The 18,044-nt window shown below is 41.8% G+C and overlaps 1 protein-coding gene across 2 annotated transcripts in view; it reads left to right on the top strand.

Moving 5' to 3' along the window:
* MASP1 (MBL associated serine protease 1) overlaps positions 1–18,044 on the top strand; it is a 163,849-nt gene that overhangs the window by 55,925 nt on the left and 89,880 nt on the right. For both annotated transcript variants that reach the window (XM_044289609.1, XM_044289608.1), the window contains exons 3-4: positions 14,300–14,477; positions 15,081–15,212. In XM_044289609.1, the coding sequence (XP_044145544.1) occupies positions 14,300–14,477; positions 15,081–15,212 (310 nt within the window). The remainder of the gene's footprint in view (positions 1–14,299; positions 14,478–15,080; positions 15,213–18,044) is intronic.

The following is an 18,044-nucleotide window of genomic DNA, read 5'->3' as shown; positions in this document are numbered from 1 at the left end:
AAGTTTTTATAATAGAAATTTGCCTATACTCCAGAATGTTATGAAGAGTGATCAGATGAATTGCATAGTCCTTCTTTGCATGAAAATTTACTTAATCCCAAAAAAACCTTTCCACTGCATTTCATTGCTGTCATTAAAGGACCTGCTGATATCATTTCAGTAATCGTCTTGTTAACTCAGGTGAGAATGTTGACGAGCACAAGGCTGGAGATCATTATGTCAGGCTGATTGGGTTAAAATGGCAGACTTGACGTGTTTAAAAGGAGGGTGATGCTTGAAATCATTGTTCTTCCATTGTTAACCATGGTGACCTGCAAAGAAACGTGTGCAGCCATCATTGCGTTGCATAAAAATGGCTTCACAGGCAAGGATATTGTGGCTATTAAGATTGCACCTCAATCAACAATTTATGGGATCATCAAGAACTTCAAGGAAAGAGGTTCAATTCTTGTTAAGAAGGCTTCAGGGCGTCCAAGAAAGTCCAGCAAGCGCCAGGATCCTCTCCTATAGAGGATTCAACTGCGGGATCGGAGTGCCGCCAGTGCAGAGCTTGTTTAGGAATGGCAGCAGGCAGGTGTGAGCGCATCTGCACCAACAGTGAGGCGAAGACTTTTGGAAGATGGCCTGGTGTCAAGAAGCGCAGCAAAGAAGCCACTTCTCTAAAAAAAAACATCATGGACAGATTGATCTTCTGCAGAAAATATGGTGAATGGACTGCAGAGGACTGGGGCAAAGTCATATTCTCCGATGAAGCCTCTTTCCGATTGTTTGGGGCATCAGGAAAAAGGCTTGTCCGGAATAGAAAAGGTGAGCGCTACCATCAGTCCTGTGTCATGCCAACAGTAAAGCATCCTGAGACCATTCATGTGTGGGGTTGTTTCTCATCCAAAGGAGTGGGCTCACTCACAATTTTGCCCAAAAACACAGCCATGAATAAAGAATGGTACCAAAACACCCTCCAACAGCAACTTCTTCCAACAATCCAACAACAGTTTGGTGAAGAACAATGCATTTTCCAGCACGATGGAGCACCGTGCTATAAGGCAAAAGTGATAACTAAGTGGCTCAGGACCAAAACGTTGACATTTTGGGTCCATGGCCTGGAAACTCCCCAGATCTTAATCCCATTGAGAACTTGTGGTCAATCCTCAAGTGGCGGGTGGACAAACAAAAATCCACTAATTCTGACAAACTCCAAGAAGTGATTATGAAAGAATGGGTTGCTATCAGTCAGGAATTGGCCCAGAAGTTGATTGAGAGCATGCCCAGTCGAATTGCAGAGGTCCTGAAAAAGAAGGGCCAACACTGCAAATACTGACTCTTTGCATAAATGTCATGTAATTGTCGATAAAAGCCTTTGAAACGTATGAAAAGCATGTAAATATATTTCACTACATCACAGAAACAACTGAAACAAAGATCTAAAAGCAGTTTAGCAGCAAACTTTGTGAAAACTAGTATTTGTGTCATTCTCAAAACTTTTGGCCACGACTGTAGCTGTATATGTAAAACTAACATAATTTTGAGAATTTTGACACTGCTTCACTTGTCATATTTACAAATTAATGGTTATTTTATGTGTTGGTTATCATGGCAACCGATAGTATCTTGTCAATGACATTCAAAATTCATCATTTGTTTTCTCACCGAGCAGCATTAAATATACAATCACATATATATATATATATATATATATATACATATATATATATATATATATATATATATATATATCAAGTACTACTGCAAACAGAACAGATCTCTTTTAAAAGCTATGTACACATTTGTGCTTATTTTGGGAGAGGATTTTTTATTTTTTTATATTTATTCTTACTGAAATTTTCTGAGAATTGATCTGATGGCTTTATTTGTAGACTTTGGCCCTGATTCATTAAGACAGGCCTTGGTGTGCAGGCCTCACCATAAATGACAGTCTGTGCGGCAGTATAATTTCTATAGTAGCTCTGAGCTGCCTTAGATTTCAGTCATTGCTCAAGTCAGTTTCTGTAGTTTCTGTAGGGCTAAAAATAGGCGGTAGATGGAATAATGAATTTTCCCCTTTATCTCTTGTTCGTTGACAGCTGATATATGCTCATTTAAAAAAAAATCTGATTAACTTGATCATAATGTAGCTTAAAACATGTTTATAAGCTGTCAGAAGTGTAGAGATAAGGGCTACAGATCAATCCCTCAGAGCAGCTAAGAGAGAGAGACAGATTTTGATCCCAGAAATGATATAGCATCTATACATTTAAATAATTTCTGTAGATTTTTATTTTTATTTTTTTTGCTCTCTGAAGAGCATCCTTCGGTTGGGGAAATTGCCCTTCTTGAAATTGTTTTTGCTCTCCCAGCCCCAGTATGCTTTTTATAGTTTAGGGGAAATATAAGTATATTGTGGTCACTATTACTAAGTGTTTCACAAACGTTAAAATTTCCACAAGCTCTGCATTGTTAAGAATTACCATATCCAACAGAGCATTGCCCCTAGTGAGATATTCTACAAACTGTCCCATACAGTGGTCCTGTAGCAAGTTGAGGAATCTTCTCCTCTTTGCGGTTGAGGCAGAACTCATGACCCCAGTCAAGGTCCGGGAAGTTAAAATCTCCTATTATGACCACTTTACCAGCCTGTGCAGTAGGAATCGACCGATTATTGGTTTTACCGATATTACCGGCCGATATTAAGGATTTTGAACGTTATCGGTATCGGCATCTATTTTGCCGATATACCGTAACGTATGGGGAACAAGGATCGCGCTGCTGACAGCGCTCTTTGTGTTCCCTCAGCAGCACAGGGGAGAAGGAAGCAGTGTCTCCCTCCCCCTGTGCTGCTGCTGCTGCCACCAATGAGGGGAGGGAGGACAAGAGGAGAGGAGGGGCTGTGGCCACTGCGCCACCAATGAAGATAAGTCTCTCATTAATTCAGATACAGGAGGCGGGAGCTGGCTGCAGAATCACATAGCCTGCTCCCGACCTCTATGAGCGGTAGCTGCGATCCGCGGTAGTTATCCCCTCAGGTGCCGCGGATCGCAGCTACTTGTCATAGAGGTCAGGAGCCGGCTATGTGATTCTGCAGCCAGCTCCCGCCTCCTGTATATGATTTAATGAGAGACTTATCTTCATTGGTGGTGCAGTGCACCCCCCCCAACCCCAGTATTAGACATTGGTGGTGCAGTGCGCCCCTCCAAACCCAGTATTAATCATTGGTGGAGCAGTGCGCCCCCCAAACCTAGTATTAATCATTGGTGGCGCAGTGCACCCCCCACCCAAGCCCCCCAGTATTAATCATTGGTGGCAGTGGCCACAGGGTCCCCTCTCCCCTTCTCATTGGTGGTGCAGTGGCAGTTCCGATCGGAGCCCCAGCAGTGTAATCCTGGGGCTCCGATCGGTTACCATGGCAGCCAGGACACTACTGAAGCCCTGGCTGCCATGGTAAGCTCCATGCTGCTGTGTGCACTATGCACAGAGCAGCAGGGACAGTGTGAGGTCCTATTCACCCTGATAGAGATCTATCAGGGTGAATAGGACAAGGGTTCTAGTCCCTAACGGGGCTAATAGTTAGTAAAAAAAATAGAATAAAAAAACCACACCAAAATATTAATTATAAATAAAAAATAAAGATTTACAAAAAAATAACTACACGTTAACAATAAACATTCATTTTCAGCAGATTTGAGTAGGAATTTTTTATATTTTATTTCAGAAATGAAAATTCACAGAATATCGGTATAAATTATCGGCTATCGGCCGGAGAGTTCACAGATTATCGGTATCGGCCCTAAAAAATCAATATCGGTCGATCCCTACTGTGCAGCCTTCTCTTTTTGGTTGTTCAGCTGAACTACTATCTCCACTGTGATGTTAGAGGGTCTATAGATTACACCAAGTATTATTTTTTCAGAGTTTATTTCCCTTTGGAATTCCACCCATAAGGTTTCAACATCCTCACCCACAATTGCCTCTTTCACACTTACCTTCATATCTCTCCTCACATGCACTCACATGCCACCGCCTTTTCTATTTTCCCTGTCTTTCCTAAGGGTATGGCTATACGGTGCGGTCGTGAACCATTCAGGGTACAGCCGTCTTCAGTCGTTAACCAAGCGGCCAGTTAGGCCACAGCTGCCTCTTATTTAACTAATGAAGACCGCACTGTATAACTGGTCTTCATTGTTAATGGCCGCGGAGTTTTAAAGTCACATTCAATACTGGGTGGTTATTAATAATGAACACCAGATAAATTGTGTAGTCTTCATTAGTTAAATAAAAGGCAGCTGTGGCCCAATTGACAGTGAGGTTCCCAACCCGCAAACCATGTCTCAGCCACACCAACTACATCTATGTGTTTCTCTAGTACCGTAAACTCCAGCTCCCCCATTTTTCTTGCTAGATTTCTTGTACATTTTTTATTTTCAATAGCAAATCAAAGGCTATTATATTTTTTCTAAAACAACAAGATGTTTTTCTCTACATCTTATTATCATAGTCAAAGCAAGAACATTTCATTACAAAACAATTGTATACAATATATGTTTGAAGTTGATTCACTTCAAAGAAATAATCATCGATTACAAGAAATAAGATGATTTCAATATTAAAACAAGAGAGAAGCACTGACAATGAAAAATAAAAAGAAAGACAAAGACAGGGGGTGGTGTTGGAAAAGAAAGGGGAAGGGTAAGAGGGGGATAAACGGTACAAACAGAAAACAAGGGAAAAACATGAAGACAATACCAGTCATCTAATTGAATAGCATGGATAAATGTTATATAACCAAGGAGTATTATCAATAATCATTCTTCCAGAATCATAAATTCGAACCAGAATACAAACGTAAGTACTTTTCTGGGGTCAAATAGTTATCCCAAGAGTACCAAATATCACTATATTTCGATAGATTCTGCGCCAGAGTCCATTTGAGCTTCTCAAAATCACGTATCTTTAACACTTCTGCTATCCAGTCCTTTATCGATGGTGAGTCCTGTTGAAGCCAATACTTAGGGACCAATATTTTGGCCGCGTTGGAAGAGATTTAAACAGAGTTCAGTTTTAACAGCTACCTGATTAATATCAAACAGGTAAAACAGAACTAACTCTGCAGAAATTTTGACCCTAGTCTTAAAAACCTCATTGATAACATCATTAAAACTATCCCAAAAGGGAACAATCTTAGGGCATGTATACCAGATGTGAGTATAATCTCCTATTCCTTCTTTACATCTCCAACATAAATTCAAAATTTCTGGATTAATCCTATGTAGCAAAGTAGGAATCTTATACCAGCGCGTAACTAATTTATATTGCATTTCTTGGTATTTATAGGAATGAGAGATAGTGTCTTCCTCAACAAAAATTCTGTTTGCGTCTCACTAAAATGTTTGTTACGTTCCTTATTCCATTTTTCAAAATGGGACGGGATTGTATCTGAGTCGTTCAATATTTTGTAACACTTGGAGATGAAATGGTCTCCAGGAGTGTCATTTAATAGTAGCCGATACAGAGGAACAGTATCTAATGGATCAACATGATCCTTAAACCATGTCGTCAATTGGGTGGACAATAAAGAATGGAGTATTTCCAAAATTGGTGAGAAAATCCTTTATGGGAATCAAGAGTCCACCTCTAAAAAACTTTCTCACTTGCATTCTCCCCAATTTCTTATTATCTTTGAGAAATTTGGTTAAGACATGCCAGTCATTGGGTATGAAACCCGACAGAGATGCCCTGGTATCTTTCCGGGTTGATATTTTTAGAGAGCGTACTATAGAATGACACTTCCTGAGTGTAGCCTTGGTAATCTGATTATCTACCACGGCAAGGTTTTTGGAATATTGGGGGGTTTTCCAAAGCAGGGCAAATAATGAGGTCTTAACAGAATCTTGCTCTAGTTCTACCCATCTTTTGGTAGTAGGATCCGGGATCCAATCCAGTATCCTAGTCAGAATTGACGCCTTATAATAAAGTTCAAAATCCGGTAACCCGATATCTCCATTAGATTTATGTCTAACCAGTGTAGCATATTTAATCCTATTTTGTTTGTTCTGCCAAATGAATTTAGTCAATATTAATTTGAGTTTCTCAAAAAAAGCAGGTGGGATTTCCACCGGAAGTGTCTGAAACAAACACAAAAATCTAGGTAAAATTTCCATCTTAATTAGGTTAACTCTGCCAAACCAGGAAATCCAATAAGAGCTCCATTCCTTCAATAAGACTTCAGTGTTATTCAATAAGGGAAGAAAGTTTTTGTGATACGTATCTGAAATATCTCTGTATACCTTGACACCCAAGTAAGTAATAGAAGTTGACGTATGTTTTAAGGGACTCCCTATAAAAATTTTGTTCCAAGTATTGGCATCTATATTGATATTAACCACTTCAGCCCCGCTAGGTGAAACCCCCTTCATGACCAGAGCACTTTTTACACTTCGGCACTACACTACTTTCACCGTTTATCGCTCGGTCATGCAACTTACCATACAAATGAATTTTACCTCCTTTTCTTCTCACTAATAGAGCTTTCATTTGGTGGTATTTCATTGCTGCTGGCATTTTTACTTTTTTTGTTATTAATCAAAATGTAACGATTTTTTTGCAAAAAAATGACATTTTTCACTTTCAGCTGTAAAATTTTGCAAAAAAAACGACATCCATATATACATTTTTCGCCAAATTTATTGTTCTACATGTCTTTGATAAAAAAAAATGTTTGGGCAAAAAAAAAAATGGTTTGGGTAAAAGTTATAGCATTTACAAACTATTGTACAAAAATGTGAATTTCCGCTTTTTGAAACAGCTCTGACTTTCTGAGCACCTGTCATGATTCCTGAGGTTCTACAATGCCCAAACAGTAGAAAAACCCCACAAATGACCCCATTTTGGAAAGTAGACACCCTAAGGTATTCGCTGATGGGCATAGTGAGTTCATAGAACTTTTTATTTTTTGTCACAAGTTAGCGGAAAATGATGATGATTTTTTTTTTTTTCTTACAAAGTCTCATATTCCACTAACTTGCGACAAAAAATAAAAAATTCTAGGAACTCACCATGCCCCTCACAGAATACCTTGGGGTGTCTTCTTTCCAAAATGGGGTCACTTGTGGGGTAGTTATACTGCCCTGGCAATTTAGGGGCCCAAATGTGTGAGAAGAACTTTGCAATCAAAATGTGTAAAAAATGACCGGTGAAATCCAAAAGGTGCACTTTGGAATATGTGCCCCTTTGCCCACCTTGGCAGCAAAAAAGTGTGACACATCTGGTATCGCCGTACTCAGGAGAAGTTGGGGAATGTGTTTTGGGGTGTCATTTTACATATACCCATGCTGGGTGAGAAAAATATCTTGGTCAAATGCCAACTTTGTATAAAAAAATGGGAAAAGTTGTCTTTTGCCAAGATATTTCTCTCATCCAGCATGGGTATATGTAAAATGACACCCCAAAACACATTCCCCAACTTCTCCTGAGTACGGCGATACCAGATGTGTCACACTTTTTTGCTGCCAAGGTGGGCAAAGGGGCACATATTCCAAAGTGCACCTTTCAGATTTTGCAGGCCATTTTTTACACATTTTGATTGCAAGGTACTTCTCACACATTTGGGCCCATAAATTGCCAGGGCAGTATAACTACGCCACAAGTGACCCCATTTTGGAAAGAAGACACCCCAAGGTATTCCGTGAGGGGCATGGCGAGTTCCTAGAATTTTTTATTTTTTGTCGCAAGTTAGTGGAATATGAGACTTTGTAAGGAAAAAAGAAAAAAAAAGAAAAATCATCATTTTCCGCTAACTTGTGACAAAAAATAAAAAATTCTAGGAACTCGCCGTGCCCCTCACGGAATACCATGGGGTGTCTTCTTTCCAAAATGGGGTCACTTGTGGTGTAGTTATACTGCCCTGGCAATTTAGGGGCCCAAATGTGTAAGAAGTACCTTGCAATCAAAATGTGTAAAAAATGGCCTGCGAAATCCGAAAGGTGCACTTTGGAATATGTGCCCCTTTGCCCACCTTGGCTGCAAAAAAGTGTCACACATGTGGCATCGCCGTACTCAGGAGAAGTTGGGCAATGTGTTTTGGGGGGTCATTTTACATATACCCATGCTGGGTGAGAGAAATATCTTGGCAAAAGACAACTTTTCCCATTTTTTTATACAAAGTTGGCATTTGACCAAGATATTTTTCTCACCCAGCATGGGTATATGTAAAATGACACCCCAAAACACATTCCCCAACTTCTCCTGAGTACGGCAATACCACATGTGTGACACTTTTTTGCAGCCTAGATGCGCAAAGGGGCCCAAATTCCTTTTAGGAGGGCATTTTTAGACATTTGGATCCCAGACTTCTTCTCACACTTTCGGGCCCCTAAAAAGCCAGGGCAGTATAAATACCCCACATGTGACCCCACTTTGGAAAGAAGACACCCCAAGGTATTCAATGAGGGGCATGGCGAGTTCCTAGAATTTTTTTTTTTTTTGCATAAGTTAGCGGATATTGATTTTTTTTTGTTTTTTTCTCACAGTCTCACTTTCCGATAACTTAGGACAAAAATTTCAATCTTTCATGGACTCAATATACGGAATACCTTGGGGTGTCTTCTTTCCGAAATGGGGTCACATGTGGGGTATTTATACTGCCCTGGCTTTTTAGGGGCCCTAAAGCGTGAGAAGAAGTCTGGAATATAAATGTCTAAAAATGTTTACGCATTTGGATTCCGTGAGGGGTATGGTGCGTCCATGTGAGATTTTATTTTTTGACACAAGTTAGTGGAATATGAGACTTTGTAAGAAAAAACAAAAACAAAAACAAACAAAAAATTTCCGCTAACTTGTGCCAAAAAAAATGTCTGAATGGAGCCTTACCAGGGGGGGGGGGGGGTGATCAATGACAGGGGGGTGATCAATGACAGGGGGGTGATCACCCATATAGACTCCCTGATCACCCCCCTGTCATTGATCACCCCCCTGTAAGGCTCCATTCAGACGTCCGTATAATTTTTACGGATCCATGGATCGGATCCGCAAAACACATGCGGACGTCTGAATGGAGCCTTACAGGGGGGTTATCAATGACAGGGGGTGATCAGGGTGATCACCCCCCTGTCATTGATCACCCCCCCTGTAAGGCTCCATTCAGACATCCGCATGATTTTTACGGATCCATGGATACATGGATCGGATCCACAAAACACATGCGGACGTCTGAATGGAGCCTTACAGGGGGGTTATCAATGACAGGGGGTGATCAGGGTGATCACCCCCCTGTCAATGATCACCCCCCCTGTAAGGTTCCATTCAGACATCCGCATGATTTTTTACGGATCCATGGATACATGGATCGGATCCACAAAACACATGCGGACGTCTGAATGGAGCCTTACAGGGGGGTTATCAATGACAGGGGGTGATCAGGGTGATCACCCCCCTGTCACTGATCACCCCCCCTGTAAGGCTCCATTCAGACATCCGCATGATTTTTACGGATCCATGGATACATGGATCGGATCCACAAAACACATGCGGACGTCTGAATGGAGCCTTACAGGGGGGTTATCAATGACAGGGGGTGATCAGGGTGATCAGGGTGATCACCCCCCTGTCAATGATCACCCCCCCTGTAAGGTTCCATTCAGACATCCGCATGATTTTTTACGGATCCATGGATACATGGATCGGATCCACAAAACACATGCGGACGTCTGAATGGAGCCTTACAGGGGGGTTATCAATGACAGGGGGTGATCAGGGTGATCACCCCCCTGTCACTGATCACCCCCCCTGTAAGGCTCCATTCAGACATCCGCATGATTTTTTACGGATCCGTGGATACATGGATCGGATCCACAAAACACATGCGGACGTCTGAATGGAGCCTTACAGGGGGGTTATCAATGACAGGGGGTGATCAGGGTGATCACCCCCCTGTCAATGATCACCCCCCCTGTAAGGTTCCATTCAGACATCCGCATGATTTTTTACGGATCCATGGATACATGGATCGGATCCACAAAACACATGCGGACGTCTGAATGGAGCCTTACAGGGGGGTTATCAATGACAGGGGGTGATCAGGGTGATCACCCCCCTGTCACTGATCACCCCCCCCCCCTGTAAGGCTCCATTCAGACATCCGCATGATTTTTTACGGATACATGGATACATGGATCGGATCCACAAAACACATGCGGACGTTTGAATGGAGCCTTACAGGGGGGTTATCAATGACAGGGGGTGATCAGGGTGATCAGGGTGATCACCCCCCTGTCAATGATCACCCCCCCTGTAAGGCTCCATTCAGACATCCGCATGATTTTTTACGGATCCATGGATACATGGATCGGATCCACAAAACACATGCGGACGTCTGAATGGAGCCTTACAGGGGGGTTATCAATGACAGGGGGTGATCAGGGTGATCAGGGTGATCACCCCCCTGTCAATGATCACCCCCCCTGTAAGGTTCCATTCAGACATCCGCATGATTTTTTACGGATACATGGATCGGATCCACAAAACACATGCGGACGTCTGAATGGAGCCTTACAGGGGGGTTATCAATGACAGGGGGGTGATCAGGGTGATCAGGGTGATCACCCCCCTGTCACTGATCACCCCCCCTGTAAGGCTCCATTCAGACATCCGCATGATTTATTATGGATCCATGGATACATGGATCGGATCCACAAAACACATGCGGACGTCTTAATGGAGCCTTACAGGGGGGTTATCAATGACAGGGGGTGATCAGGGTGATCAGGGTGATCACCCCCCTGTCAATGATCACCCCCCCTGTAAGGCTCCATTCAGACATCCGCATGATTTTTTACGGATCCATGGATACATGGATCGGATCCACAAAACACATGCGGACGTCTGAATGGAGCCTTACAGGGGGGTGATCAATGACAGGGGGTGATCAGGGTGATCAGGGAGTGTATATGGGTGATCACCCGCCTGTCATTGATCACCCCCTGTAAGGCTCCATTCAGACGTCCGCATGTGTTTTGCGGATCCGATCCATGTATCCATGGATCCGTAAAAATCATGCGGACGTCTGAATGGAGCCTTACAGGGGTGTGATCAATGACAGGGGGGTGATCAATGACAGGGGGTGATCAGGGAGTGTATATGGGTGATCACCCGCCTGTCATTGATCACCCCCTGTAAGGCTCCATTCAGACGTCCGCATGTGTTTTGCGGATCCGATCCATGTATCCATGGATCCGTAAAAATCATGCGGACGTCTGAATGGAGCCTTACAGGGGGGTGATCAATGACAGGGGGTGATCAGGGAGTGTATATGGGTGATCACCCGCCTGTCATTGATCACCCCCCTGTAAGGCTCCATTTAGACGTCCGTATGCGTTTTGCGGATCCGATCCATGTATCCGTAAAAATCATACGGACGTCTGAACGGAGCCTGACAGGGGGGGTGATCAATGACAGGGCGGTGATCAATGACAGGGGGGTGATCAGGGAGTTTATATGGGGTGATTATGGGTGATCAGGGGTTTATAAGGGGTTAATAAGTGACGGGGGGGGGGGTGTAGTGTAGTGTGGTGTTTGGTGCGACTGTACTGACCTACCTGAGTCCTCTGGTGGTCGATCCTAACAAAAGGGACCACCAGAGGACCAGGTAGGAGGTATATTAGACGCTGTTATGAAAACAGCGTCTAATATACCTGTTAGGGGTTAAAAAATTTGGATCTCCAGCCTGCCAGCGAGCGATCGCCGCTGGCAGGCTGGAGATCCACTCGCTTACCTTCCGTTCCTGTGAGCGCGCGCGCCTGTGTGCGCGCGTTCACAGGAAATCTCGCGTGACTGTGCGCAGGGCTGCCACCTCTGGAACGCACATCTGCGTTAGGCGGTCCGGAGGTGGTTAAACAGCTCGTATTTATTCAAATTAATTTTAAAGTCAGAGACTTCATTAAACGAATTAAATTCTTTGAGTATTTCTGGAATCGAAATCAATGGTTCAGATATAGTAAGAAGCGTATCATCAGCAAACTCTGCAATCTTATGTTCGCTGGAATGAGCGGGGAAACCTCTAGGATTGGCTCTTATTTTTATTAAAAAAGGTTCTAAGCATAGGACAAATAATAACGGGGATAAGGGACATCCCTGTCTGGTTCCATTTGCTATTGAAAAAGGAGAGGACAATACACCATTAGCCTTAACACAGGCCGAAGGTGAAACATATAGGGACATAATTTTATCAATCAAGATTTGTGGTAGTTTTACCTTATGAAGTACCGACTGAAGATAGTTCCAGTTAAGGCGGTCAAATGCCTTTTCGGCATCGGTTGAAACGAGGACTAGTGGCATTTTTTTAATTTTAGCTTGCTGAATCATATGGAACACTCTGATGGTGTTGTTTCTGGCCTCTCTACCCACTATGAAACCCACCTGGTCAGGGTCCACTAAAAGGGGCATCAGCCTTTTCAATCTGTCTGCAATCAATTTAGCAAAAATCCGTTTAATAAAGAAATGGGTCTGTAGTTCATACAGAGCGTATTGTCCTTTCCTTCTTTCGGGATAACAGAAATGTGGGCCAGCGTCGATTCTGTTCTGAGGGGAGAGGCCAAAGAGACACCATTCAGATACTGTTCTAGATAAGGGGCCAATACATCTTTGAATTTCTTGTAATAACTGGCTGAAAAGCCATCTGGCCCAGGACTTTTCCCATTCTCTAATGAGTTAATAACCTGTTTGATCTCATCTAGTGTAAAAGGGACCTCTAACTGTTCTAATTGAAATTTAGACAATTCAGGAAAATTCACATCTTCAAGGTATTTACTAATTGCTTTTTTCCTGACCTCTGGGTCAATATCTTTTTGTGTTTAAATTATAAAGTTTAGTATAATATTCTTTAAAACATTCAAAAATCTTTTTCAACTCATAAAGAATTTTATTTGAGGTAGGTTCCGGTTTAATTTTGGGAATAATCATGGCAGCTCTAGTCTTACGAACCAATGTCGCCAGGGCCTTCCCGCATTTATTCGCATGCATGTAGTGCTTATATTTTGCCATAAACAAGATTTTCTGTGATTGAGCATTTAGAATTTCCTTCAATCTTTTTCTTAGGAGTGAAATCTCCACTTCACTCACGCTATTAACTTGTTTTTTATGCGATGTTTCTAAAAGTCTAATTTTATTCAATATTTCGTCCATCTCCTTTTGTTTGGCCCTTTTCTCTCTAGTGCCCATCTGTATTAAAGCACCTCTTAAAACCGCCTTGTGAGTTTCCCAGACAAGGGCGTTACACTTACTACCTCCCAGGTTTTCACTAAAAAAATTGGTAATATGTCTGGTTAACAGGTCTAGATTTTCTTTTTTTGATAGCAAGCTTTCATTTAGTCTCTCCATTCCTGGAGTTTTATTGATAGGGCCGAATGTCAAGGTCATCCTAAGGGGAATTCTGGCTAGATTTCTGGCATTTGTGAACATACATTTTAAGTTAGTATTTAATTTTGGTTTTCATTGTTGGTTTGTAACAGGTTGATGTTACCAGCAGCTCTGTTTTTTATAGGTGTAGAATCATTCATAGTCACCTCCCTACTTCCTTCACTAACCCCAACCCCCACTATATCACATTCTCTATCTACTCTATCTAACCCCATATTGGTATGACCCAGCTTCCTCCCTAGTAACTCTATAATTCCTGAATGGCTATAAGACACTTTTCTGCCATACAAGTCACACATTTCCATGCAAACCTCATTTCTGAGGTTCTCGTTTCTCACTGTTGACAGAGAAATTGATTGGAGCTTAGCAGGATAGGGTTTAGCCTCCCAACAGGTTTACCATACATTTTGGTAAATTATGGCCCAAGTTTACACCTGCACTTTTCTGGCACACTGAAACCTCATAGATGCACCAAAGGTATGCACATCTTAATAAATTTGATGCATGTTCCTCCAGCATACTTCAGCTTAAGACTAGTGTATACAATGCAGGTCTTAATAAAATCCTTCCATTGTGTTCTTTTAGAAATGTTTTCTTTCAGAAAAGATTTATCACAATTTAAACTAATGCTGGCCTTTAATACATGAACACATCACAATTTAATACAAAATACAACACCCGTCTGATCTATTAAGAAGTTAGAACCAGAAAGATACATGATTTCAATGAAAATTGTTTTTCTGATAATCTTGCAGAGGATAATATGTTTAGACAAGACGTTGGCAACATTGGCCGAGCCATCATAATAACTTTCAAGATGACTATCTGTAATTGTGCTGTCGCCATTGTATGAACATCGGATGAATAATATGTTGTGTTTTTTATTTTATTTTTTCAGGTGGAAACTGATGAACAAATATTGTCTGTTTTCTGTGGAAGGGAAAGTACTGATACTGAGCAAACTCCAGGACAGCAGGTTATTGTGTCACCCGGGAACTTCCTGAGCCTTACCTTCAGGTCTGACTTTTCCAATGAAGAACGTTATACAGGCTTTGATGCTCATTATAGTGCAGTTGGTAAGTTATACCAGTTCCAGTAACATGTAACCTTCCTGGAGCTTCTTAGCTGCCAAAACCTAAAATCCATAAATCCTGATTTATAGTCACAGGAGATAATTTATTAATGAAATGCCAAAACATACTCATATTTTAGGGAATGGATAGCTTCTCCAAAATTCCCTATAATTCCCAAATAAAAATTAATAGTTTCTCTAATGGTTAGGGGTAAATCTGATCTTGTTCTTAATTTGCTTTTTACGTTTATTATTAACTGGGACTGTATTAATTTTCCATAGATGGTACATTTGCATTCCAACTATTTCAAAGATTTTATAATTTAAACATAAATTAGTTTATGTACTTTTGATTTTGTGAAGGTGAGCTTTGTTCCTATTGACTTCAAGTCTTAAAAATTCTTTATTTTGTCATGGGGATTATGGTTTCTACAGAACAAACACTCAAAATGTAATATTGCTTCTTTAAAGCAAGCACAAAATACGTGATGAAATCCAAAAGACAGTAAAGTAAAACCAATATATTATCAGTGAGCTGGAGCTAGTATCATTGTGACAATGTTTGCACAGGTGGCAGCTAATTCCTCTGTATGATGTCTTTTTTCAGATGTCGATGAGTGTGCAGAGCGAAACGATGAAGACATGGTCTGCGACCATCATTGTCATAACTATATTGGTGGATTCTACTGCTCATGCAGATTTGGTTACCTTCTTCACTCAGATAACAGGACATGCAAAGGTTTTTCATACTTTTCTTCTTTATTGTGGCTTTTTATATCCATGTCTAAACCAGCTGCTTTGCTTAGAAATAACCCTCAGTTATGAGTCACTTCTCCATATTAAAAAAATAAGAAATATAAAAATACAGGTAAAAATAACTGGTTACATTTACAAATGAGTGAATTGATTCTAATTAGGAATTTGACCCAAATTTTGCTAAAAGTTTATGTTTCAATAAATTCCATTTTTTAACTCAGTATAAAAAAAATTCTGATTAAATCTCTGTGATTAAGGTTCATGTTCCAACATTTAGTTCTGGATTAAAATAAAAAGGAAACATTGGATGGAATGTTGTTTGTAGGTTAGGCTAAATTTGCCATGTATTTGAGCACTACTTTCAGAAATGCTCCCATCATACATATATATCTAATGTACCACTATAGTTCTTTTGACCTGTACCAAAAGAGTGTCTTTTTGGCAAACTGTACGTTATACGTGCAAACAAACAATGATCAGCTCAATAGTCATTTAAGTTCAAGCTTCCATCTGTACATGGACAATTGTAGAAGCAATCCAATGTGAACAGGTAAATATAAAAATCTAGCACCAGATCAAGAGCTAGGCCTTAAAGGGAACAATAAAACTGGAGAAAATTAATAAACAAAATGACAGGCAGGCGTGGAGGGGTAAATACACAAACAATGCAAATACAAGCAGTGGTCAAAATTAGGGCTGCAACGATAAATCGAAGTTATCGATAATATTCGATAACGGGATTTGTTGTCAATGAATCCAGTTATCGAATAATCGCCGATTCGTTGCTATGCGGGGCGGGAGCGGGAGGTCAGGGTCCTTAACCAGCAGTAACTTTTACTTTAACTTTAAATCAGCGCATCTTTACTAACTTACAATGAAGCTCCGGTAACAGGCAAAGCGGGTGGCGGCGTTACGTCACTTAGTCACGTGACGCGCCTGCTCCGCCTGCTTCATTCGTAATTGTATTTGTAAGGTAATAAAGATCATAGAGCTGATTTAAAGTTCAAGTAAAAGTTACTGCCAGTTAAGGAATAGTCTGAATACTTATGTGGCCGGTGTATTGGGAGATCTGTGGATTGCACTGTTATGGAGGGGATCTGTGGATGGCACTGTTATGGGGGGATCTGTGGATGGCACTGCTATGGGGGGATCTGTGGATGGCACTGCTATGAGGAGGGGATCTGTGGATGGTACTGTTATAGGGAGGGGATCTGTGGATGGCACTGTTATGGGGGAGAGCTGTGGATGACACATATAGCATATGATGCTATATAGTGTCATCCATAGATACCCCCCATAGCAGTGTCATCCACTGACCCCCCTCCCCATAACAGTGCCATCCACAGATCCCCTCCCCATAACAGTACCATCCACAGATCCCCTCCTCATAACACTGCCACCCACAGTCCCCATCCCCATAGCAGTCCACAGATCCCCCTCCCCATAACAGTGCCATCCACAGATCCCCCTTTCCATAACAGTGCCATCCACAGATCCCCCTCCCCATAACAGTGCCATCCACAGATCCCCCTCCCCATAACAGTGCCATCCACAGATCCCCCTCCCCGTAACAGTGCCATTCATCACAGATCCCCCTCCCCATAGCAGTGCACAGATACCCCTCCCCATAACAGTGCCAACCACAGATCCCCCTCCCCATAGCAGTGCACAGATCCCCCTCCCCATAACAGTGCCATCCACAGATCCCCCTCCCCATAACAGTACCATCCACAGATCCCCCTCCCCATAACCGTGCCATCCACAGATCCCCCTCCCCATAACAGTGCCATCCACAGATCCCCCTCCCTTAACAGTGCCATCCACAGATCCCCCCATAACAGTGCCATCCACAGATCCCCCCCATAACAGTGCCATCCACAGATTCCCCCCCCCATAACAGTGCCATCCACAGACCCCCCCCCCCCTTCCCATAACAGTGTCATCCACAGATCCCCCATAGCAGAAACATAGAAACATAGAATGTGTCGGCAGATAAAAACCATTTGGCCCATCTAGTCTGCCCAATATACTGAATACTATGGATAGCCCCTGGCCCTATCTTATATGAAGGATGGCCTTATGCCTATCCCATGCATGCTTAAACTCATTCACTGTATTTGCAGCTACCACTTCTGCAGGAAGGCTATTCCATGCATCCACTACTCTCTCAGTAAAGTAATACTTCCTGATATTACTTTTAAACCTGTGCCCCTCTAATTTAAAACTATGCCCTCTTGTAGCAGTTTTTCTTCTTTTAAACATTCTCTCCTCTTTTACCTTGTTGATTCCCTTTATGTATTTAAAAGTTTCTATCATATCCCCTCTTTCTCGTCTTTCTTCCAAGCTATACATGTTAAGTTCCTTTAATCTTTCCTGGTAAGTTTTATCCTGCAATCCATGTACTAGTTTAGTAGCTCTTCTCTGAACTCTCTCCAAAGTATCAATATGCTTCTGGAGAAATGGTTTCCAGTACTGAGCACAATACTCCAAATGAGGTCTCACTAGTGCTCTGCGGCATGAGCACCTCCCTCTTTCTACTGGTAATGCCTCTCCCTATACACCCAAGCATTCTGCTAGCATGTCCAGCTGCTCTATGACATTGTCTGCCTACCTTTAAATCTTCTGAAATAATGACCCCTAAATCCCTTTCCTCAGATACTGAGGTTAGGACTGTATCACTGATTTTATATTCTGCTCTTGGGTTTTTATGCCCCAGGTGCATTATCTTGCACTTATCAACATTAAATTTTAGTTGCCAGATTTTTGACTATTCCTCTAGTTTTCCTAAATCCTTTTCCATTTGGTGTATCCCTCC

This window comes from Bufo gargarizans, chromosome 4 (assembly GCF_014858855.1).
Source record: "Bufo gargarizans isolate SCDJY-AF-19 chromosome 4, ASM1485885v1, whole genome shotgun sequence".
NCBI classification, from domain to species: Eukaryota; Metazoa; Chordata; class Amphibia; order Anura; family Bufonidae; genus Bufo; species Bufo gargarizans.
The sequence above is the reverse complement of the archived record's forward strand: the minus strand, read 5'-3'. Positions and strand labels throughout refer to the sequence as shown.